This window comes from Balaenoptera musculus, chromosome 15, assembly GCF_009873245.2.
Source record: "Balaenoptera musculus isolate JJ_BM4_2016_0621 chromosome 15, mBalMus1.pri.v3, whole genome shotgun sequence".
Lineage (NCBI taxonomy): Eukaryota > Metazoa > Chordata > Mammalia > Artiodactyla > Balaenopteridae > Balaenoptera > Balaenoptera musculus.
Window position 1 is genome coordinate 24,338,046 of NC_045799.1, and position 24,747 is coordinate 24,362,792.

General features: G+C 42.0%; 1 protein-coding gene across 5 annotated transcripts in view; it reads left to right on the forward strand.

Annotated features, from left to right (window-relative positions):
• Positions 1-24,747, forward strand: part of GSS (glutathione synthetase) — a 37,359-nt gene that overhangs the window by 6,672 nt on the left and 5,940 nt on the right. For all 5 annotated transcript variants that reach the window (XM_036825384.1, XM_036825380.1, XM_036825381.1 and 2 more), the window contains 9 exons: positions 11,409-11,554; positions 14,265-14,340; positions 14,641-14,780; positions 15,481-15,597; positions 19,021-19,101; positions 19,199-19,276; positions 20,773-20,839; positions 23,505-23,699; positions 24,186-24,267. In XM_036825384.1, coding sequence (XP_036681279.1) covers positions 11,409-11,554; positions 14,265-14,340; positions 14,641-14,780; positions 15,481-15,597; positions 19,021-19,101; positions 19,199-19,276; positions 20,773-20,839; positions 23,505-23,699; positions 24,186-24,267 — 982 coding nt within the window. The remainder of the gene's footprint in view (positions 1-11,408; positions 11,555-14,264; positions 14,341-14,640; positions 14,781-15,480; positions 15,598-19,020; positions 19,102-19,198; positions 19,277-20,772; positions 20,840-23,504; positions 23,700-24,185; positions 24,268-24,747) is intronic.

The window sequence follows — 24,747 nt, forward strand, 5'->3', positions numbered from 1 at the left end:
TTGGTAACCACATATAGAAACCCCTTTGTTTTCTATATCTGTGAATCTGTTTTGCATATACATTCATTTGTATTATTTTTTAGATTCTATAAATAAGTGATATGATACAGTATGCTGATATCATACTGACTTATTTCACTAAGCATAATACCCTCCACTTTGTTGCAAATGGCAGAATTTCGTCCTTTTTAATTGCTGAGTAGTAGTCCATTGAATATATATACCATGTCTTCTTTATCTGTTCATCTGTTGATGGATACTTAGGTTAATTCCATATCTTGGCTATTATAAATAGTACTGCTGTGAACATTAAGGTGTATGTTTCTGAATTAGTGTTTTCATTTCCTTCGGATATATAGCCAGGAATGGAATTGCTGGATCATATGGTAGTTCTGTTTTCAGTTTTTTGAGTAACCTCCGTACTGTTTTCTATACTGGCTGAAACAATTTACATTCCCACCAACAGTGTACGAGGGTTCCCTTTTCTTCACATCCTCTCCAACATTTGTTATTTATAGTCTTTTTGATGATAGCCATTCTGACAGGTGTGAAGTGATATCTCATTGTAGTTTTGATTTGCTCTTCTCTAATTAGCAATCTTGAGCATCTTTTCATGTGCCTGTTAGCCATCTGTATGCCTTCTTTGAAGAAATGTCTATTCTGGTTTTCTGCCCATTTTTTGATTGGGTTGTTTGTTTTTTTGATATTGAGTTATATGAGTTGTTTGTATATTTTGGATATTAACCCCGTGTCAGTCGCATCATTTGCAAATATCTTCTACCATTCCGTAGGTTGTCTTTTCGTTTTGTGTTATATCAAAGAGTGTGCCACCTGCGTTCTCTTCTAGGAGTTTTATGGTTTCAGGTCTTACATGTAGGTTTTTAAACCATTTTGAGTTTATTTTTGAATATGGTATGAGGGAATGTTCTAATCTCATTGTTTTACATTTGGCTGTCCAGTTTTCCCAGCACCACTTATTGAAGAGACCGTCTTTTCTTCATTGCATATTCCTGCTTCCTTTGTGGTAGATTAATTGACCATAGGTGCATGGGTTTATTTCTGGGCTCTGTATTCTGTTCCATTGATCTATGTGTCTGTTTTTGTGCCAATACTATGCTGTTTTGATTACTCTAGCTTTGTAGTATAGTCTGAAGTCTGAGAGGGTTATACCTCCAGCTTTGTTCTTTTTTCTCAGGATTGCTTTGCAATTCAGGGTCTTTTATGGTTCCATATAAATTTTAGGATTATTTGTTCTAGTTCTGTGAAAAATGTCATGGGTGTTTTGATAGGGATTGCATTAAATCTGTAGGTTGCTTTGGGTAGTATGGCCATTTTAACAATATTAATTCTTCCAATCTAAGAGGATGGGCTATCTTTCCATTTCTTTGAATCATCTTCAGTTCCCTTCATCAACGTTTTTATAGTTTTTAGAGTATAAGTCTTTTACCTTTTTGGTTAAATTTATTGCTAGGGATTTTATTTTTTTGAGATTTTGAACAGGATTGTTTTTTACTTTCTCTTTCTGATATTTCATTATTAGTATGTAGAAATGCAACAGATTTCTGTATATTAATCTTGTATCCTGCTATCTTGCTGAATTCATTTATTAGTTCTAATAGTTTTGGGGTGGAGACTTTAGGGTTCTCCATATAGCGTATCATGTCGTCTGCAAATAGTGATAGTTTTACCTCTTCACTTCCAATTTGGATACCTTTTATTTCTTTTTCTTGTCTGATGGCTGTGGGTAGGACTTCCAATACTAGGTCAAATAGAAACTGTGAGAGTGGGCATACTTATTCCTGAATTTAGCAAGAAGGGTTTCAGCTTTTCATTGTTGAGTATTACGTTGGCTGTGGGTCTGTCGTAAATGGCCTTTATTATGTTGAGGTATGTTCCCTGTATACCCACTTTGATGAGTTTTTATCATGAATGGATGTTAAATTTTGTGAAATGCGTTTTCTGTGTCTATTGAGATGGTCATGTGATTTTTATCCTTCCTTTTGTTAATGTAGTGTATCACATTGATTGATTTGTTAATGTAGAACCATCCTTATGACCCTGGAATAAATCCAGCTTGATCACGGTGTATGATCCTTTTTATGTATTGTTGGATCCAGTTTGATAATATTTTGTTGAGAATTTTTGCATCTATATTCATCAAAGATATTGGCCTGTAATTTTCTTTATTTGTAGTGTCTTTGTCTGGTTTTGGTATCAGTGTAATGGTGGCCTCGTAGAATGAATTTGGGAGTGCTCCCGTCTCTTCAGTTTTTTGGAATAGTTTGAGAAGGATAGATATTTGTTCTTCTTTATATGTTTGGTGGAATTTCCCTGTGAAGCCATCCAGTCCTGGACTTCTGTTTGCTGGGAGTATTTTTATTACAAATTCAATTTCACTTCTAGTGATTGCTCTGTTCAAGTTGTTTCTTCTTGATTCAGTCTTGGCAGGCTGTATATTTCAAGAAATTTGTCTGTTTCTTCTAGGTTGCCCAATTTGTTGGCATATGACTGTTCATAGTATTCTCTTATGATTTTTTATATCTCTGTGGTATCAGTTGTTATTTCTCCTCTTTCATTTCTTTTTTGTTTATTCAACATTTTTTAAAATCATGAAATTAAAAAAAAAAACTCTAGATACCCAGCTTATCTTGAAAAATCAGGTCAGTTAGCAATCCTGGCTCACTTTCCTGCATGGCAGCAATTGGCTAGAGTGGAGTTATGACTGCCCCCTTTAGATAAGGTAGGAGTTCTTACTTCTATCACTCTCTGTTGTATTGTTTTCCTGGCTGTGAAGCTGAGTGTTTATTGTCATGCATGTGCTATAGTTTTTCTTATAATAGAAGAATATGACTCTGTGTGTCTATTGCAAGTGAAAAGAATGTGTTTCAGCCTTTAGCCTATGGACAGCAGAGAACAGCGCTATACTATTGATCCCAAATCCAAGCGGGCATAATGAGTCACGTGGACAGAGGCAGAAGGAAGTCTTAACAGAAAAACTCTTTGGGAGTTTTTCATGCCAAATGGGATTTGTTGGAGGAGTCAGAGTTCTGAGCTTTAAAACCAAGGAAATACCCCTGCAGTTTTCACACATGCACTCAGCGTATTAAGTCACCCCTTACATATGTGCAATATTTCCCACTCTAACTCCTAAAGGCTTCAAGCTAAAAAAAAACCTTACTCTCACAAACACCCTTCCTTAATTTTGTCTTAAATTGATGCTGAGGATGGCAATTTGGGAATTATTTAGAAAATTTTAATTGGATTTACATTAATTACCTGACATTTCTACTTTTAGAAATTTACAATTTATGAACCTCCTCACACACAAAATACCTAGAATGTATATTCTAGGATGTTCACTGAAACATCGAGGTGTAATGGAGGAAACAAAGGAAACCACCTTGATGTTCATAATAGAAGGCTAGATTCAATAAATTATGGTATATACAAAGAATGGAATACTATACAGCCATTAAAAAGAATGAGAGAGACCTTCAAGATGGCGGAGGAGTAAGACATGGAGATCACCTCCCTCCCCACAAGTACATCAGAAATACATCTACATGTGGAACAACTCCCACAGAACACCTACTGAACACTGGCAGAAGACCTCAGACTTCCCAAAAGATATATATATATTTTTTCCTTTTTCTCTTTTTGTGAGTGTGTATGTGTATTCTTCTTTGTGTAATTTTGTCTGTATAGCTTTGCTTTTACCATTTGTCCTAGGGCTCTGTCTGTCCGTTTTTGTTTCTCATTTTTTTTCTTAGTATAGTTTTTAGCGCTTGTTATCATTGGTGGATTTGTTTGGTTGCTCTCTTCTTCCTTTTTTTTTTCTTTTTTTAAAAATTTTTTAATTTTTAATATTTTTTTATTTTAATAACTTTATTTCATTTTATTTTATTTTATTTTATTTTTCTCTTTCTTTCTTTTTTCTCCCTTTTCTTCTGAGCCATGTGGCTGACAGGGTCTTGGTGCTCCGGCCAGGTGTCAGGCCTGTGCCTCTGAGGTGGGAGAGCCGAGTTCAGGACATTGGTCCACCAGAGACCTCCTGGCTCCACGTAATATCAAACGGCGAAAGCACTCCCAGAGATCTCCATCTCAATGCTAAGACCCAGCTCCACTCAATGACCAGCAAGCTACAGTGCTGGACACCCTATGCCAAACAACTAGCAAGACAGGAACACAACCCCACCCATTAGCAGAGAGGCTGCCTAAAATCATAGTAAGGTCACAGACACCCCAAAACATACCACTGGCCGCGGTCCTGCCCACCAGAAAGACAAGATCCAGCCTCATCCACCAGAACACAGGCACCAGTCCCCTCCACCAGGAAGCCTACACAACCCACTGAACAAACCTTAGCCACTGGGGGCAGACACCAAAAACAACAGGAACTACGAACCTGCAGCCTGCGAAAAGGAGACCCCAAACACAGTAAGTTAAGCAAAATGAGAAGACAGAGAAACACACAGCAGATGAAGGAGCAAGGTAAAAACCCACCAGAACAAACAAATGAAGAGGAAATAGGCAGTCTACCTGAAAAAGAATTCAGAGTAATGATAGTAAAGATGATCCAAAATCTTGGAAATAGAATGGAGAAAATACAAGAAACGTTTAACAAGGACCTAGAAGAACTAAGAGCAAACAAACAATGATGAACAACACAATAAATGAAATTAAAAATTCTCTAGAAGGAATCAATACCAGAATAACTGAGGCAGAAGAATGTATAAATGACCTGGAAGATAAAATAGTGGAAAGGGACTTCCCTGGTGGTGCAGTGGTTGGGAATCCGCCTGCCAATGTGGGGGACGTGGGTTCGAGCCCTGGTCCCAGAGGATCCCACATGCTGTGGAGCAACTGGGCCTGTGCACCACTACTACTGAGCCCGTGCACCACAACAGAGAGTAGCCCCCGCTCGCCGCAACTGGAGAGAGCCCGTGCAAAGCAATGAAGACCTAACACAACCAAAAATAAATAAATAAATAAACTTATTTTTTAAAAAAATAGTGGAAATAACTACCACAGAGCAGAATAAAGAAAAAAGAATAAAAAGAATTGAGGACAGTCTCAGAGACCTCTGGGACAACATTAAACACACCAACATTCAAATTATAGGGGTCCCAGAAGAAGAAGAGAAAAAAAAAGGGACTGAGAAAATATTTGAACAGATTATAGTTGAAAACTTCCCTAATATGGGAAAGGAAATAGTCAATCAAGCCCGGGAAGCCCAGAGAGTCCCATACAGGATAAATCCAAGGAGAAACATGCCAAGACACATATTAATGAAACTATCAAAAATTAAATACAAAGAAAAAATATTAAAAGCAGCAAGGGAAAAACAACAAATAACATAAAAGGGAATCCCCATAAGGTTAACAGCTGATCTTTCAGCAGAAACTCTGCAAGCCAGAAGGGAGTGGCAGGACATATTAAAGTGATGAAAGGGAAAAACCTACAACCAAGATTACTCTATCCAGCAGGGATCTCATTCAGATTCAGTGGAGAAATTAAAACTTTACAGACAAGCAAAAGCTAAGAGAATTCAGCACCACCAAACCAGCTCTACAATAAATGCTAAAGGAACTTCTCTAAGTGGGAAACACAAGAGAAGGAAAAGACCTACAATAACAAACCCAAAATAATTAAGAAAATGGTAATAGGAACATACATATCAATAATTACCTTAAATGTAAATCGATTAAATTGCTCCAACCAAAAGACACAGACTGGCTGAATGGATACAAAAACAAGACCCATATATATGCTGTCTACAAGAGACCTAGGGACACATACAGACTGAAAGTGAGGGGATGGAAAAAGATATTCCATGCAAATGGAAATCAAAAGAAACCTGCAGTAGCAATTCTCATATCAGACAAAATAGACTTTAAAATAAAGATGATTACAAGAGACAAAGAAGGACACTACATAATGATCAAGGGATCAATCCAAGAAGAAGTTATAACAATTGTAAATATTTATGCACCCAAAATAGGAGCACCTCAATACATAAGGCAAATGCTAACAGCCATAAAAGGGGAAATCAACAGTACCACAATCATAGTAGGGGACTTTAACACCCCACTTTCACCAATGGACAGATCATCCAAAATGAAAACAAATAAGGAAACACAAGCTTTAAGTGATACATTAAACAAGATGGACTTAATTGATATTTATAGGACATTACATCCAAAAACAACAGAATACACTTTCTTCTCAAGTGCTCATGGGAAATCCTCCAGGATAGATCATATCTTGGGTCACAAATCAAGCCTTGGTAAATTTAAGAAAATTGAAATCATATCAAGTAACTTTTCCAACCACAACGCTATGAGACTAGATATCAATTACAGGAAAAAATCTGTAAAAAATACAAACACATGGAGGCTAAACAACACACTACTAAATAACCATGAGATCACTGAAGAAATCAAAGAGGAAATCAAAAAATACCTAGAAATGAAAGACAATGGAAACATGATGACCCAAAACCTATGGAATGCAGCAAAAGCAGTTCTAAGAGGGAAGTTTATAGCAATACAATCCTACCTCAAGGAACAAGAAACATCTCAAATAAACAACCTAACCTTACACCTAAAGCAATTAGAGAAAGAAGAACAATAAAACCCCAAAGTTAGCAGAAGGAAAGAAATCATAAAGATCAGAGCAGAAATAAATGAAATAGAAACAAAGAAAACAGTAGCAAAGGTCAATAAAACTAAAAGCTGGTTCTTTGAGAAGATAAACAAAATTGATAAGCCATTAGCCAGACTCATCAAGAAAAAAAGGGAGAAGACTCAAATCAATAGAATTAGAAATGAAAAAGGAGAAGTAACAACTGACACTGCAGAAATACAAAGGATCATGAGAGATTACTACAAGCAACTATATGTCAATAAAATGGACAACCACGAAGAAATGGACAAATTCTTAGAAAAGCACAACCTTTTGAGACTGAACCAGGAAGAAATAGAAAATATAAACAGACCAATCACAAGCACTGAAATTGAGACAGTGATTAAAAATCTTCCAACAGGGCTTCACTTGTGGCGCAGTGGTTGGGAGTCTGCCTGCCAATGCAGGGGACACGGGTTCGAGCCCTGGTCCGGGAAGATCCCACATGCTGCAGAGCAACTAGGCCCGTGAGCCACAATTACTGAGCCTGCGCGTCTGGAGCCTGTGCTCTGCAACAAGAGAGGCCGCGACAGTGAGAGGCCCGCGCACCGCGATGAAGAGTGGCCCCCACTTGCTGCAACTACAGAAAGCCCTCGCACAGAAACGAAGACCCAACACAGCCATAAATAAATAAATAAATAAAAATTTAAAAAAAGAATCTTCCAACAAACAAAAGCCCAGCACCAGATGGCTTCACAGGCGAATTCTATCAAACATTTAGAGAAGATCTAACACCTATCCTTCTCAAACTCTTCCAAAATATAGCAGAGGGAGGAACACTCCGAAACTCATTCTATGATGTCACCATCACCCTGATACCAAAACCGGACAAAGATACTACAAAAAAAGAAAATTACAGACCAATATCTCTGATGAATATAGATGCAAAAATCCTCAACAAAATACTAGCAAACAGAATCCAAAAACACATTAAAAGGATCATACACCATGATCAAGTGAGATTTATCCCAGGGATGCAAGGATTCTTCAGTATATGCACATCAATCAATGTGATACACGATATTAACAAATTGAAGAATAAAAACCATATGATCATCTCAACAGATACAGAAAAAGCTTTTGGCAAAATTCAACACCATTTATTGTAAAAAACTCTCCAGAAAGTGGGCATAGAGGGAACCTACCTCAATATAATGAAGGCCATATATGACAAACCCACAGCAAACATCATTCTCAATGGTGAAAAACTGAAAGCATTTCCTCTAAGATCAGGCACAACAGAAGGATGCCCACTCTCAACACTATTATGCAACATGGTTTTGGAAGTCCTAGCCATGGCAATCAGAGAAGAAAAATAAAAGAAATCCAAATCGGAAAAGAAGATGTAAAGATGTCACTGTTTGCAGATGACATGATACTATACATAGAGAATCCTAAAGACTCTACCAGAAAACTACTAGAGCTAATCAATAAATTTGGTAGAGTAGCAGGATACAAAATTAATGCACAGAAATCTCTTGCATTCCTATACACTAATGATGAAAAATCTGAAAGAGAAATTAAGGAAACACTCCCATTTACCATTGCAACAAAAAGAATACAATGCCTAAGAATAAACCTACCTAAGGACACAAAAGACCTGTATGCAGAAAACTATAAGACACTGATGAAAGAAATTAAATTAAAGACGATACCAACAGCTGGAGAGATATACCATGTTCTTGGATTGGAAGAATCAACATAGTGAAAATGACAATACTACCCAAAGCAATCTACAGATTCAATGCAATCCCTGTCAAACTACCAATGGCATTTTTCACAGAACTAGAACAAAAAATTTCACAATTTGTATGGAAACACAAAAGACCCCAAATAGCCAAAGCAATCTTGAGAAAGAAAAATGGAGCTGGAGGAATCAGGCTCCTGGACTTCAGACTATACTACAAAGCTACAGTAATCAAGACAATATGGTACTGGCACAAAAACAGAAATATAGATCAATGGAAGAGGATAGAAAGCCCAGAGATAAACCCATGCACATATGGTCACCGTATTTTTGATAAAATATACAAAATGAATATACAATGGATAAAAGAATATACAATGGAGAAAAGACATCCTCTTCAATAACTGGTGCTGGGAAAACTGGACAGCTACATGTAAAAGAATGAAATTAGAACACTTCCTAACACCACACACAAAAATAAACTCAAAATGGATTAAAGACCTAAATATAAGGCCAGACAGTATAAAACTCTTAGAGGAAAACATAGGCATAAAACTCTATGACATAAATCACAGCAAGATCCTTTTTGACCCACCTCCTAGAGAAATGGAAATAAAAACAAAAATAAACAAATGAGACCTAATGAAACTTAAAAGCTTTTGCACAGCAAAGGAAAACATAAATAAGACGAAAAGACAACTCTCAGAATGGGAGAAAATATTTGCAAATGAAGCAACTGACAAAGGATTAATCTCCAAAATTTACAAGCAGCTCATGCAGCTCAATATCAAAAAAACAAACAACCCAATCCAAAAATGGGCAGAAGACATAAATAGACATTTCTCCAAAGAAGATATACAGATTGCCAACAAACACATGAAAGGATGCTCAACATCACTAATCATTAGAGAAATACAAATCAAAACCGCAATGAGGTATCACCTCACACCTGTCAGAATGGCCATCATCAAAAAATCTACAAACAATAAATGCTGGAGAGGGTGTGGAGAAAAGGGAACCCTCTTGCACTGTTGGTGGGAATATAAATTGATACAGCCACTGTGGAGAACAGTATGGAGGTTCCTTGAAAAACTAAAAATAGAGCTACCATATGACCCAGCAATCCCACTACTGGGTATATACCCTGAGAAAACCATAATTCAAAAAGCAACCTAAGTGTTCATCGACAGATGAATGGATAAAGAAGATGTGGTACATATATACAATGGAATATTACTCAGCCATAAAAAGAAATGAAATTGAATTATTTGTAGTGAGGTGGATGGACCTAGAGTCTGTCATACAGAGTGAAGTAAGTCAAAAAGAGAAAAACAAATACCGTATGCTAACACATATATATGGAATCTAAAAAAAAAAAAAGGTTCAGAAGAACCTAGGGGCAGGACAGGAATAAAGACTCAGATGTAGAGAATGGACTTGAGGACACAGGGAGTGGGAAGGGTAAGCTGGGACGAAGTGAGAGAGTGGCATGGACATATATACACTACCAAATGTAAAATAGAGAGCTAGTGGGAAGCAGCCACATAGCACAGGGAGATCAGCTCCGTGCTTTGTGTCCACCTAGAGGGGTGGGATAGGGAGGGTGGGAGGGAGACGCAAGAGGGAGGAGATATGGGGATATATGTATATGTATAGCTGATTCACTTTGTTATACAGCAGAAACTAACACACCATTGTAAAGCAATTATACTCCAATAAAGATGTTAAAAAAATAAAATAAAAAGAATGAGAGTGCTCTATTTGAATGTATTTGGAAATGTCTCTGAAATATTTATAAAGCTAAGGACAGAACAATGTATGTATTATATGCTTGTGTGTGTGTAAAAAAGAGAGAAAATATGTATGTATACATATACATTAGTCTAGAAGGATATGTGAGACACTAGTATACCATTTGCTTCTGGGGAGGAGAACTGGGTCATTGGGGCTAGGGTGGGAGTGAGATGTACTTTTCACTATGTATCCTTGTGTTTTTTTTTAATTTATATCATGTGTTTGGATTATCCATTCAAAATAATAATTTTTTAAAAAATAAATATATAAATGCCAAGTTCTAACACCCTTAACTCATACTACTATGATGACAAGCATATTAACTCAGAGGTTAGACTCAGGAATGCTTCATAATATAAGCACAAAGTCATAATATAAGCACAAAGTCATCTTACTTTCTCTTACCCAAGTTCTAGTTCATTTGTTGTTGGAAATCTCAGAATGCATTATCCCCTTCTAAAAATAGTATTCTGGATGGTATTTGGGTTTCCTGGCTCTGCCAAAGTCCAGAGAACTCAGAATGCAGCTGAACTGCAGGCCTGGCAACCTGGGTCACCATCTCCAATACTGGGGGGAAACCACTCCTGGCTTCTTCTCCGGAGACCAGAGTCCACTTCTGCTGCAGCCCTACCTGCAGGACTCTCCCTCTCCCCCAGCCAGAAGGCAAGGGGACTGGGCTTGGATATGAACTGGCTAAGAGTATGTGTGTGTGTGTGTGCGTGCGTGTGTGTGTGTGTGTGTGTGTGTGTGTGTATGGTGGTTGTTGTTTAGTAACATTCATGGTTCAAATCCCAGTGTCACTTATTAGCTTTATATAATTTTGGACATGTTACTTAACCTCTCTGAGACTTAGTTCCCTTATCTAGTTATTAGGTTTAGATAATAATAGTATCTTTCTCATAGGGTTAAATGATGAATCCATGTAAAGTATTTAAAACAGTGCTGAGAACACAGTCAGTGCTCAATAATTTTTTGGTTTATTTGTCTTCTAGACTTTGTAATATTTTATCTCTTTACATTAAAAAAAAAAAAGATCAGAAGCAAAATGGCCAAAAACAAAGTCTGCAAGTTCTCTTTATACCCATTCCTCCTCCTATTCTCCCTCCCTTCCCAGAGATAACCACTATTCTGTAGTTTGTGTGTCCTCAATAAATGTAGGGCACACTTTCCATGGGGTTATGTTTGCAGGAAGACAACCCATTCACAGGTGTTCTACCCATGCCCACTCTCTCTCCTCGATCAGGTGGTGAGCTATGCCCCATTCACACTCTTCCCCTCACTGGTCACGAGTGCCCTGCTGGAGCAGGCCTATGCTGTGCAAATGGACTTCAACCTGCTGGTGGATGCTGTCAGCCAGAACGCTGCCTTTCTGGAGCAAACTCTCTCCAGGTACAGGGCAGTGGGGCTTCGGGGACTGTGAGGTGCTAGAACCAAGGGATTGGAAGACTGGGGAGTCATGAGCTATTACTCAGGCAGGTGACTTGGTGGGGTGGGGGACAGGTACTCCCCAGGAGAAACAAAAATTTGTAGAATAGAGGTTAGGAAACCTGACTTCTAACCCTGGCTCTACCACTTATGTATATGGCCTCAAGCAAGTTCCTCTCTTTCTCTGGGCCTCAATTTCTTCATCTGTAAAATGGGAGGTTGGCCTAAATCTAAGGTAACTTCCAACATTGACATTCTGTGATTCTCTGACCCATGACCCCCCTGCTTTGAAGACTGAAATTTCCATTTGTAATTAGGGAGAGTCAACCTAGTTTTAGAGAAAACAGAGGGCAGGAGGGGTTATTGGGTTTAAAGTCAGATTTCCTACTTCTCTTAAGCAGTGACCCTTTCTTGTCACTTCAGGCCTCTTATCTCTGGGTGGGACGGGGTGCAGACTGGGCCACACCCAGTTCACGAGGATACAGAACCCCTGAAATGGCTCACTCTATCCCCCTCTCTCTGTCTCTTCTCCCTTGATCTTTTTTCCCCTTGAGGCCCTGGGGCAAGGGAAATTTCTTTTTTTTTTTTTTAATATATTTATTTATTTATTTATTTATTTATTTTGGCTGCGTTGGGTCTTCATTGCTGTGTATAGGCTTTCTCAAGTTGCAGCAAGTGGGGGCTATTCTTCGTTCTGCTGCGCGGGCTTCTCGTTGCGGTGGCTTCTCTTGTTGCGCAGCTCGGGCTCTAGCCACACGGACTTCAGTAGTTATGGAACATGGGCTCAGTAGTTGTGGCTCATGGGCTCTAGAGCGTAGGCTCAGTAGTTGTGGCGCACGGGCTTAGTTGCTCCGCGGCATGTGGGATCTTCCTGGACCAGGGCTCGAACCCGTGTCCCCTGCACTGGCAGGCGGATTCTTAACCACTGCGCCACCAGGGAAGCCCGGGAAATTTCTTTATTTTATAATTAAATTAGAATTAAATATATGTGTGTGTGTGTGTGTGTGTGTATATATATATATATGGTTGCATGTCTCATTAATTTTTCAAAAGAAAAGAACTATTTTGTTAAACAAAAAATCTTTCTTTTTTTTTAATATTTATTTATTTGGCTGCACTGGGTCTTAGTTGCAGCATGCGGGATCCAGTTCCCCAACCAGGGATCGAACCCGGGCCCCCTTCACTGGGAGCTCGGAGTCTCGACCGCTGGCCCACCAGCGAAGTCCCCACAAAATCTTTTTAAAATGTGCACATTGGTGTGAGGGTGAAAACGAGAAGGATTCATAATGGTAAGAAGTTTGGAATCCATTGACTTGGAGCTAAAAACCCACTGAGTCCTGAATGTACAAACCTTTCCACCACCTTTTCCTCAGATCTTTCTCGGGATGGGCCCGGCTTTTGTACCTGTGATTCTAGATTGTGGGAAACATGAGCAGCCTGATTTATGACCTTTATCCTAAAGCTGCAGTTATGTGTGAGACCTTCCCTGCAGCCCATCTCTGCAACCCCTGTCTTCCCTATTACCCTCTCCTCTGAAATACACACAAACCCTAGCTTGTAAGGGAGAAAAGGCCCAGGGTCACATGAGCTAGAATAGCAGCCTAGGAGAGTCCCAGCTTAGGGACTCTCTTCTTCACCAAGGGCTGCGAAACCCCATGAGAGCTGGCTGGGGAGAGAGGAACTTCAGGGCAGGCCTGAGCTACATGGGCTCAATGGGGTCCCTGTAACAAGGTGAGCCTGAGAGTTAGGCTTGAGCAGGCATGCAGAGACCACCCTGAATCTTGAGAGGCAACAAGTTAGTTACCTGTGGGTGTTTCTTCCTAAGGCTCCAGAAGACCATACTGGCTGGGTCCTACTTCATGTCACATGTCACAGTAGCACACTGGGCCATGATGATGAGGTAGCAGAGATATGGTCCCCATCCTCATGTGGTTTATAGTCAAATAGGAGAGACAATACTAGTCATCACACAAATAAAATGGAAAATTACAACTGGAATCAGTGCTATAAAGGAGAGGTCCACAGTGCTATGAGAATGCACACCAGGGGGATCTGACCCAGATAGGGAAGGCTTCCTTGAGGAAATCACATCATATAAGGACGGGTTGAAGAAAAAACTAGGATATTTAGCTTGAGTCAGAAAAACCTTTTGGGGCACAGGGCATAACTGGTGTCTTCTAATCTCTGAGTGCTGCCATGGAAGAGGTGGAAAAGACTTGTCCTGGGAGGTCCCAGAACATAGGGGAAGCTACGGAGAGTTAATGTTAGGTCAACTAGAAAGCTTACCAACTACAGAATGGTCATATCGTATGCCAGTTTTGAATTCTTCTTGGGACCACACACTGTGTTCAATTCTGTACATGTAATATCTCATTTACTCTTCACTACAGCTCTCTGTTATAAATATAATTATATTCCTCTTCATTTTACAGATGAGCAAACTGAAGTATAGAGGTGACATGATTGTCTGAGGTTGCCCAATAGTGAGTGGTAGAGCTGGGATTTGAACCCAAGTCATCTGGCTCTAAAGCTGGGTTCTAAACCACTGTTGTCTACAGCGTTGGTGTGGGTGTTCAATTTTGAGCCAGTAGACCCAGAGAGGATTCAGGAGACAATGGAAATCCTTGACCTTTAATGTTCGATGTAGCCTAGAAAATACTGTTTCCTCTTTCAGCACCATCAAAAGGGACAACTTTACTGCTCATCTCTTTGACATCCACAAGCAAGTCCTGAAAGAGGGCGTTGCCCAGGTAACCATTCCCCACTTCACCCAAGTCTGGGACCTGCCCCTCCCATCTCGTTCTCTTTTTTTTTTTTAACCAGAAGAATTTGGCCTACTCCCTGAGCTCATAGGAATCTGCCTCTCATTGGTCCCCACTGGGTTTATACATTAGTGGCCAATCCTGGAATGTCCCAAAGAATGATTCCACTAGGTTTGGGAGTGTTAGCTGGCACCTCTGCGTAGAGTTCATGGTACCTGTCGGCTCTGTGGCTAGGCCCTCAGAGTCAGCCCCTGGGCAAATGTCCTCAGCCTTCAGTTTTCCCCACAGACGGTGTTCCTGGGCCTGAATCGCTCAGACTACATGTTCCAGCGCAACGCAGATGGCTCTGCAGCCCTGAAACAGATTGAAATCAACACCATCTCTGCCAGCTTTGGGGGCCTAGCCTCCCGGACCCCTGCTGTGCATCGGTGGGTCCCTTGGGCAATCCTGGGCACACTAGTGAGATGTCAGCCTGATGAGCCTACAATCATAGGTGGGGGCAGGGATGTCCAATGCTGACTGTGCCTTCCTGGGCCTTGGGTCATGTGTTTCCACCTCGTAGCACAGTTTCCACCTGTAATTAGGTCTTGGTGTGTCAGAAAGAAGGGACCTCAGGGTTCATCTGGTCCTGCCCCTTCATTGTACAAGTTAGTATTCCAGGCAGAAGGAACACTATCTGTGAGGGTCCTGAGGTAAGAAAGAGGCCCGAAAGGAGGTCAGAATCCAAGGCAGAGAGGGAACAGGGGCTTCCCTTCTGAGCGCTGGACCCTAGCAACATCCGTTTCTAGTCAGTAGTGATGCTCCAGGTTGCTGGGATTCCAAATGGTCTGTAGCTGGATTCCAGACAGTACCTGGGGCTCAGGGAAAGGGGTTTCAGTTCATTGGGAGGCTTGTGTGGAGTGGAAACACAGGGTCTCAGGGCTCCTCTGGGCATGTACACCAGGGGCCAGGCTTAGGGCAGCCCGACACATTCCAGCCTGAGGTGGATCCTACAAGAGCATGATGGTAGGATGCTTTTTAGTGCTCAGCTGACTCTCAAAGTGATGTTCCTATAAGTGTCTATGAATCACAGGCAGAAGGGTCTTCCAGGTCCATCCAGTTACTAAGTAGGCATCTCTCTTTCAACAGACATGTTCTCAATGTCCTGGGTAAGACCAAAGAAGCTGCCAAGATCCTCTCCAATAATCCCAGCAAGGGATTGGCCATGGGGATTGCCAAAGCCTGGGAACTGTACGGCTCAGCCAAGTAAGGGGAAGAAAAAGTGTCAGCAGAATCCTGCTTTAGATTCAGCATTCATGGATGCAGCAACTTCTTTGCCTGACATCATTAGGAAATCATGAGAGAATTTTTCTTGAAATAGAAGCTTATACTTTGAAGTACCAAAATTATTTTAATGGGGTTTTGGGCTTCCTTCTTAAGAGATGCTGATGATAATTTAATCTTTTCTCATTGGCTACAGGTGATCTTTATGACAGTCAGTGATTGCATCTTGATGTAATGCAGGGGTACTACCTAGAGTGAGAGAGGCATGTGAGGTTGTTTGCCTGCACTAATGGCCCCAGTTATTAGGCTTTATGCTCTTATTCTTTTTTTCATAGTTTTTCTGTCTGTTTTCCTACTAACAGCTCTTACTTCTTACTGCTGTCACTTTGCTTGAATTTAGAATCTCCACTGCCATCCTTATACCTCCTTTCTGATTTGTTGTAGTTTGGGAAAGCAAATGATCTGTTATATTTGTGTCTAATGTGTGTGAGGGCCTCTTTGATGAGTAAATGCATAAACTTTGATTTTATAGTATCTGTTTTAACTGTTCAGAGGCATTATTTTGCTTCCTTCCTATTTCTCAACCGTGCTCCAGATGTGTGAAGATGCTAGATGTTCCAGATATGACTTCCAGATAAGTGAGCGGCCACTGTACTAACAGTTATTGCTATGTTAATATAGCATTAATAGTTTACCCTTAATGAGCACCTACTAGTGCCACACTTTGTGCTAAGCTCTTCACATACAGGATCTCATTGAATCTCATTTCAAACACTCTGAGGTAGATATTATTCATCTCCCCCATTTTAAAGATGAGGAAACTGAGGTTCAGAGAAGTGAAGTGCATTGTTCAAGGTCAAGTGGTGAGTTGGTGGTAGAGCCCAGAGTCCATCTCCCTCTAGAACCTGCATTCTTAATCACTTTATTGCCTCCAAGAGAGCCTCTCTGGGCATGTTAAGCCTCACTAAGACTCAAGAAACCTCAGACTCTGAGCATTTGGAAGTCATCAGACAAATATTTTGTCAAGTAGAACTCTTGGCTAGGTTGTATTTTAAGAGTGAAGCCAGGAGATGGGTCAGCTAGGGAACTGCTGATAGACAAATGCTGCAGAGGGTTTCTCTAGCCAGGCTGTGAATAACATGGAGAGAAAAGACTTGTGTGCTCAGAATTAGGCACTGGTAGGTAGGAGCTGTGGGGTCCCTGAGCCAGGAGTGGATTCCCTCATTTTGAGAGTCAAATAGGCACTTCTGCTGACCCAAATATGACCTTTGCTAAAGTCTGTTCTTTTCCCTGAACATCAGTTTCCTTACTTGTAAAACGGGGGTAATAATAATACCTAAAAGGATGGTAGTAAGAATTAAATGAAATCATAGATTTGAAAAATGCTTTAAAAAATTCAGTGAGGGTGGTACTTTCAATAATAACAATAATGATAGTGATAATTACTACCATTTAAAGAGTTTTATTTTACAGAAGAGCAAACGGAGGGCTCAGAGAGGTTGAATAACTTGCCCAAAGTCACACAGCTAGTAAGTTTAGAATTCACATTGATCTGCCCCTAAAGCCTGTGTTCTCTCTACTACACTGTTCTTCCAAAAGGAATGGTCCCATAGTATAGACTGAAAAACTGAGGTGCGAGCATTTGTAGAGCAGATGAATTTTCATCAATTATCTCATACTTTTTTAAAGAATTTTTAAAAATTAAGCCTGGAAAATGAATTATGATTTCAATTTAGACATTTATTCAAACTCTTTCAAAATATAGTGTCTGTGGTTAGAATGAGTAGGGATAAGAAAAGGGGATTCTTGATATAAAAGGTTGGGAACTATGATCTATTTAACACCCTTATCTTATACATGGGGAAATCAGAGCCCAAGGAAAGAAACTGACTTACCCAAGGGTATACCATAGATCACTGGCAAAGCCAGTACTGGGACTCTGGAGTCCTCATTCCCAGTCAGCATGCTACCACTACTTCACCTCCCTTAGCTGATAACTTTCCTAGACGTGCTGTCAAGAGACTGCTCAGAATTAAAGGCAGGAGGAGGTAGAATATGTTTTCCGAGTCTGAGTCCGATTATTTGGCAGGAGGCTTCATTAACCAGAGCATGCAGTTCCACTTTAACCTACAGCCTCTCCTCCACCTTTTCTTGGAGGTGGGCCAGCCCGGGCCAAGTGCCACCTCCCACTCATGAGCAAAGCGGATCAGGCTACAAAGTAAAGAGCCAGGTCATTGGCCCTCGGGACTCTCTCAGGGCAAGACAGCTTGTGAAAGCACCATTTCTAGGTCGTCTCTCAGATACCCAACTCAAAACCAAGACTGCTTAATGTCATGTCTGACCTCAAGAGATTTCAGGCAGGCCAGGAGAAGGGGCATACTAGGACCTGTGTTTTAGCTAAGTGGAAAGGAGTCAGGCAGAGTGTAGTCCAAGAGGTTCAGGTGAGGGAGGGAGAAGCAGAGATAGACAAGAGGCCAAGAATGGGAGGTCAGGAATCCACACTTAAAATCCTAAGCCAAGTCTGCCCACCCAAGAGCTCAGCAAGAAGCCTTGGGCACAGAGCAATACAGCTACAGCAAAAATGGAGTTTGGTACTGCTGAGCAGTGACACTAAGAGAGTCTGGTGGGAGACACCTGGACCTGTTCTTGACAACTGAAAACAGCTTGCTTGGTAGCCAAACAGACAATTCTTTGGCATTAGCATTTCCCTGAGTCCTCGAGCTCTTGCTCCTTTAAGAAACATGTGGATAAGCAGAAAGGAAGAGGCCAGGTAAGCCCCAGTGATCCCATTAATACTGTGGGACCAAACGTGGCCCTGTGTACCTCACAGAAATGTTGGGAGGCCCCAGGAGATAATGCCTTATTCATAGTTTTCTCTATAGTGTTTCTGTAGGATTCCGTTGAGGATTCCATTGAGCTATTCTTTTTTTTTTCTTTCTTTTTGAAAGAATCACACACTCTTTTATTATATGCTTCACAATCTAGCAATAGGGTCATTATCCCCTAACCCCCAGCATTGTTCTTTTACAAAATATTCTTCAGTACTCTCACCTCTTTATTCTTCCAGAAGAACTTGGAATCATTATGTTAAATTCTAAGAAAAAGTCCTCTTGGGTTTTTGAGATGGTTTTAAATCTAAATTTTAATTTGCACAGAAGATTGACATCATTACAATATTTCATCTACCTACTGGAGAAGGGGCAGAGACATGTCCATTTTTTCAAGTTTTCTATATTCAGGAAATAATGTGTTGTAGCCTCAGGTGTCTATGCCTGAGGCAGTCCTGAGTAGAGAGAATATCTACTCTTTCAGGGAAGCCGTGTTCTCATTCTCACTTCTGAGGGGGTGGGATGGAGGGAAGACAAGATTTGTAGCCACCTTGGGCCACCTGTGCTCTTTCCCCAGCGCTCGGGTGCTACTGATTGCTCAAGAGAAGGAAAGGAATATATTTGACCAGCGTGCCATAGAGAATGAGCTACTAGCCAGGTAAGTAAAGGAGGGGAGACCTCCAGATGTAGCTCCAGGACTGGGGAGAGCCACTCAGAACAGAGCATCCACTCTGAGCCTTGCCCATCTTTCCCAGGAATATCCATGTAATCCGGCGAAAGTTTGAAGATGTCTCTGAAAAGGGGTCTCTAGACCAGGACCGAAGACTGTTTATGTAAGTGTCCAGGGAGCATTCCCCAAGGATCCGATAGAGGGCTGATTTAGGAAACTCATCCTGCTGCCCACTTTCCCTAAATAATCCTTTCTTCTGGGAGATGTGATGGCTTGCTTCCTTCTCTCTGAACTTTAGGGTGAACTCTGAAAATATCCCACCATCCCAGGAAATTTTGGAGAAGCCAAGTTCTGCTTCTAACGGGTTGTATCAGAGCTATTGACATTCTGGATAACCTTGGTTTTCATATGCCTCTGGGCTCCCAAAAGTTTTCTTGTCCTTCTTGGCTGGTCAAGTCAGACCTGGGCAGTTGGGTTGGGCAGTCAAGGAGGAAGAGGAGTAGCCAGCTCATTCTTTGATTGGTCTGGGAGTTGCTCTCTGAGGTCTCATGCAAGACCTCAGAGGGCCTGGATTTGTGTTCCAAGCCAGGCCCTGTGCTCCCCTTCAGGGGCCACCACCAAGTGACTTCAGTATCACATATTTGGGTAGCATTGCTTACAGCACACATATTTAGACCTGGAAATGTGTGATTCTTAAAATTAAGAATCTCCTGGCATTTCACAATACCTTACTATTTTCAAAGTGTGCTTTTATCTTAACAAAGTCATTAATTTACTTTCCAGATAAATCAAACGTTATCAAATAAATCAAAGAAAAAGGGAAGTTCAAAAAGACAGTATGTGGCTTAACTAGATTCATATTTTGCATCTCCCCACCCTCACTCCCCTACCATTTAAAAAAATCAACTACTTTAAGCAGTGTAAATACAAGTGTGCTTTGCTAGCAATATGATTATATATAGCAATATGATTCTGCTGCTCGGTAATTTTGAGCCCACTTTTAAAAAATTTACCTAATTTGATTCTGGTTGCCTTCGGCCTTACTAGAATGACTCTAGATCTGGAATATTAGAAAGCATTCCCCACTGCATACCGCCATTTTTTAGTGGAAGCATTGATGGTGTGGGTGTCTACTTTCATACTTCCAATGAATCCCTGTTCAGGCTACCCCTGTGGACTGACTTTCAAAGAAGCCAAATGCATTTTGATGCACCCTGAAATAGACTGAACCACTGAATACGTCAGTGTTATTTTATTTTTATTTTTTATCTTCTATAAGTTTATTTATTTTATTTAATTTATTTTTGGCTGTGTTGGGTCTTCGCTGCTGCACACGGGCTTTCTCTAGTTGGGCTGAGCGGGGGCTACTCTTCGTTGCAGTGCGGGGGCTTCTCATTGTGGTGCCTTCTCTTGTTGCGGAGCACGGGCTCTAGGCACACGGGCTTCAGTAGTTGTGGCTCGCGGTCTCTAGAGCGCAGGCTCAGTAGTTGTGGCGCACAGGCTTAGTTGCTCCACAGCATGTGGGATCTTCCCGGACCAGTGCTCGAACCCATGTCCCCTGCATTGGCAGGCAGATTCTCAACCACTGCACCACTAGGGAAGTCCCTGAACACATCAGTTTTAATTTAACACAACACCTTTCTCCATCCTGTGTTCTAGGGACGGCCAGGAAGTTGCTGTGGTTTACTTCCGGGATGGCTACATGCCAAGTCATTACAGTCTACAGGTTGGTACTTTCTGTTAGACCATTCTTTGCCTCTGGGACCTACCATCGTTCTTCAGAGATTCAACTCAGGTGTCACAACAACCTAGGTTATTTCCTGAGCTCTGGCTTCAGTTCTTCCTCAGGGAACTTACTGCTGGAACTTCCTATCCTCCCACAAGCTTTTTGCTGCCTCTCATTCTCTACACACAATCTTCTAGAATCTGAATCCTCAGGAAACCACAATGCATCAGCCATTCACACTGTTTGTAGGGATATGCTGGTAAATGTGTAACAATAATCTTTCTGTGGAGACAAGCCCCTATTTGTAGCATTTTCTGATTTCTAGGTTGTAACTACTCCCATCCTGGCCAGTTTCAAAGCTACCCATCTTAACATCTCTGAACAGAGCTGGGAAGAGATGGGTCCAGTTAGCTCTCACTAGCCAATGAAAACCAGTGCCACTACACCACTGACCATTTCCTTCTTGCCAACTCTTACTTCTCTTTTATCTGCATCAGAAAGTTTTTATCTGCTGTCCATTCATGTTAACGACAGTAATGATAATATCACCTTAGCTTGCTATCCTACCAGGTAGTTTCAAAATTACATTCCACATCCACTATTTCATTTAATCCTTATAACCACTCTGTGAGGTGTGTAATTATCCCCATTATATAGATGGAGAAACTAAGGTTTGAGAGATGCAGGTGCTTATCTAAGGTCCCACAGAGAGTTCCCAAACTTTCTGACTCTCAGTCCAGTGGCTTTCCTAGTATATCATTCTCCTCCCCCTGCCCCTAATCCACAGCATGGAGAAGCTAAGAAGCCCTACTTTCAGTTGGGAGAGGGTAAAGGAGAAAATAAGTTAGAAAATACCATAAGCAGTAGTCTGGGGGTCATGAGCATTTGGCTTTGCCTCTGTGTGACCAGGGGCAGGTTCCTGACCCTTTCTGGGCTCAGTTTCTGTAAGGTGAGGGAACTACACTAGAAAATAGAGGGAGCTCCTTCCAGATTGATAATTCTTTGAATGTAAGATCCTCCCTAAGGCCCAGCTGTATAGGGATCTGCCTCTTGTCTCCTTTTCAACCTCATTGCATGCCATCCCTCCACCTCACTCCCACCTTGCAGCCACACAGGTTTGTCAATCCCACTGTCTATTGGGAAAATGGATCCTGGTTCCAGGACAAGGGGTTTGGGGAAAGGGCCAAAGAAAACATTATTAACAAGGAGGGAAATTAGTGCATAAGGAGGAGAACATTTTTAGGGAACTGAGAAACTCAGACCAGTTTTAGACGTGGAGGTGAATCTGCTAGGCTTAGTGAATTGCTAGGTGACCATGAGCAAGGTCCTGCTCATCTCTGAGTTTTTCTTTCCCTACTTTCCACAATGGGGTACTTTTCTGGGTTTTTCTCTGATATTCAGGGTACCTTTAACTCTACCCAGAACATTAGCCTAGTTGTTAGGTGGCTGGGGTTATTGGTGAAGACCAGGCAGAGATGCTGCAGGTGGACTGACTACATCAAAGAAAGGACAGCATGCGTGGGGGGTGAGAGTGGGATGGGGGTGGTGGTGTTGTTCCTCAGGCCATAGCCCCAATCCTGCTATGGGCAGTTTGATGTGGTCTGGAGTCAAGGACAGACTGTCCCTCTAGTGCCTGAGAATGGGGACTAGAGCTGGGAGGCATGATCCTCTGCTGTTTCCCTGCCTCTCACACCCTAAACTCCTGGCCCACCAGACTATTCATCCTGCGATTACTCACCTGCAGAACTCTGCTCATATTATCCTGTTAACCTTAATACCTCTTCCCTGTTGAGTCTCACCTGTCAGACTCTACCTGTCCACTCAATTTCACCTCATTAAACAACAACAACAAATATTTACTGAGCACCTACAAAGCTTCAGGCACTGTGTTAGACACTAGGGATACAACAGGAAATGAGACAGATGAGGGTCCTTATGGAGCTCCCAGTTTGGTCAGGGAGATGGTCATCAGAAAGTAAACAAAAGTAGCAAAAATGGTTTTTTCTAGCTGGGGGAAACACTTTGAAACAACAGGGTGAAAACAGAGAATTATGGGGAAACCCACATTAAATAGGGTGGTTTGAGAAGATGACTTTGAGCCAAGATTTAAGGATGAGAGGGATCCAGCCATCCATTAGAAAAGCCAAAATGACAAGATTTCCAGGCAGAGGGAAATGCAGCAAATGCAAAGGCCCTGAAGTGGAAATGACATTTGTGTTTGAGGATTGACAAACCTGTGTGGCTGCAAGGTGGGAGTGAGGTGGAGGGATGGCATGGAATGAGGTTGAAAAGGAGACAAGAGGCAGATCCTTACAGGATCTTATAGGCCGTGGTAAGAAGTTTGTATTTTATTTGTAGTACAGTAGGAAGCTGAGCTCATAAACAAGTGTCCCACCCGTTTCAAACCTCTTCATCAATTGTTCTACACCTTTTCACCTTTTGTCATTTTCCCTTTTAATTATAGTCATGTGTCATTGTGCTAGACCATAAGCTCCATAAGGGCAAGAATCCTGCATAATAGGAGGGGCCATACCTGCCTCACAAGGATGTTGCAATGACCCTGGGAGATAATGAATGTGAGGATACCTGGCACCTGATGGATGCTCATTAAATGTCAGCCAAAGTAAAATAAAGTAGAATTCCATTTGGTTTCTTCTCTCTGCAGAACTGGGAAGCACGGCTGCTGCTGGAGAGGTCATGTGCTGTCAAGTGCCCGGACGTTGCCACGCAGCTGGCTGGGACTAAGAAGGTGCAACAGGAGCTGAGCAGATCAGGCATGCTGGAGGTGTTGCTCCCCGGCCAGCCTGAGGCCGTGGCCCGCCTCCGTGCCACCTTTGCTGGCCTCTACTCACTGGACATGGTGCGTGGGCAGCCCGCTTCTCCCACCACAGGCCCCCTAGGTATCAGGGACCCAGAGCCCAATGTGTTGCGGAGGCTGGAACTGGCACTGGGCTGGACTTGGGTCAGTGATGCTCTGAGAAAACCCCTAGAGCCCTGGGAACCCCTAGGGCTGGAATCCACTGTAAGCTCCCACAGCAAAGGTGGAGATGGGGACGGTAACCAGGAGAAGGGGCTGAGGTAGACAGCAAGAATTGAGGAATATCTGTACCCGTTTTCCAGACCTCTTGCTGCTCCTGAACTGTTGCCCAAGAAAGCTTGTTGTCACTGTACTCACTGCTACAGGGGGCTTGCTGGGGTCATATCTAGATAGTAGCATCCAGCCTAACGGGGCTTATGGCTCTTACTCCTGCTCTTCCTCTGATGCTGCTCTACACAACCAGCAGGACCTTGGCTCCTGCCTCTTTGGCCCAAGACTGCTAGTGACTGCTTTCTTGCCTCCTGCCAGGGTGAAGAAGGGGACCAGGCTATCACTGAGGCCATTGCTGCCCCTAACTGCTTTGTGCTAAAGCCCCAGAGAGAGGGTGGAGGTAGGTGGTTCCCCCTTTGCAGGGCTGCTCAGTGAAAGGGGGCCAGCAGGCTGTCACCAGTGCTGATCTGCACTTGCTATGGGCACGGTCCCATGCTCTGGGGGATACAAGAGGAACTGACACATGTCCCCACCTTGGACAGTGTCCCAGGAGACCCTGTGGTCAAGTGCAGTGGAGCACAAGGGAATGTGTGAGGCGAACGTGATAACCAGTACACTACAGAAATGCCCGTGCACAAGGGAATGTGATTAACCAGCACTGGAGGGTTTGGGCAAGTGTAGTCTGAGGTGCCTGTGGGTGAATTGTGGGGAAGCAGGATGGGGGCATATCAGGAGGTTGGATATCTTCCTGCTTAGTTTGAACTCCTTGAGGGCAGGGATCATGTCTGCCTCATGTCTGTCTCCTGACCCAGAGGAGACGGTTTTTGATCCTGGCCTTAAGGGTTAGGTAGGAGTTTCCCAGGTGGAAAAGGGAGAAGAG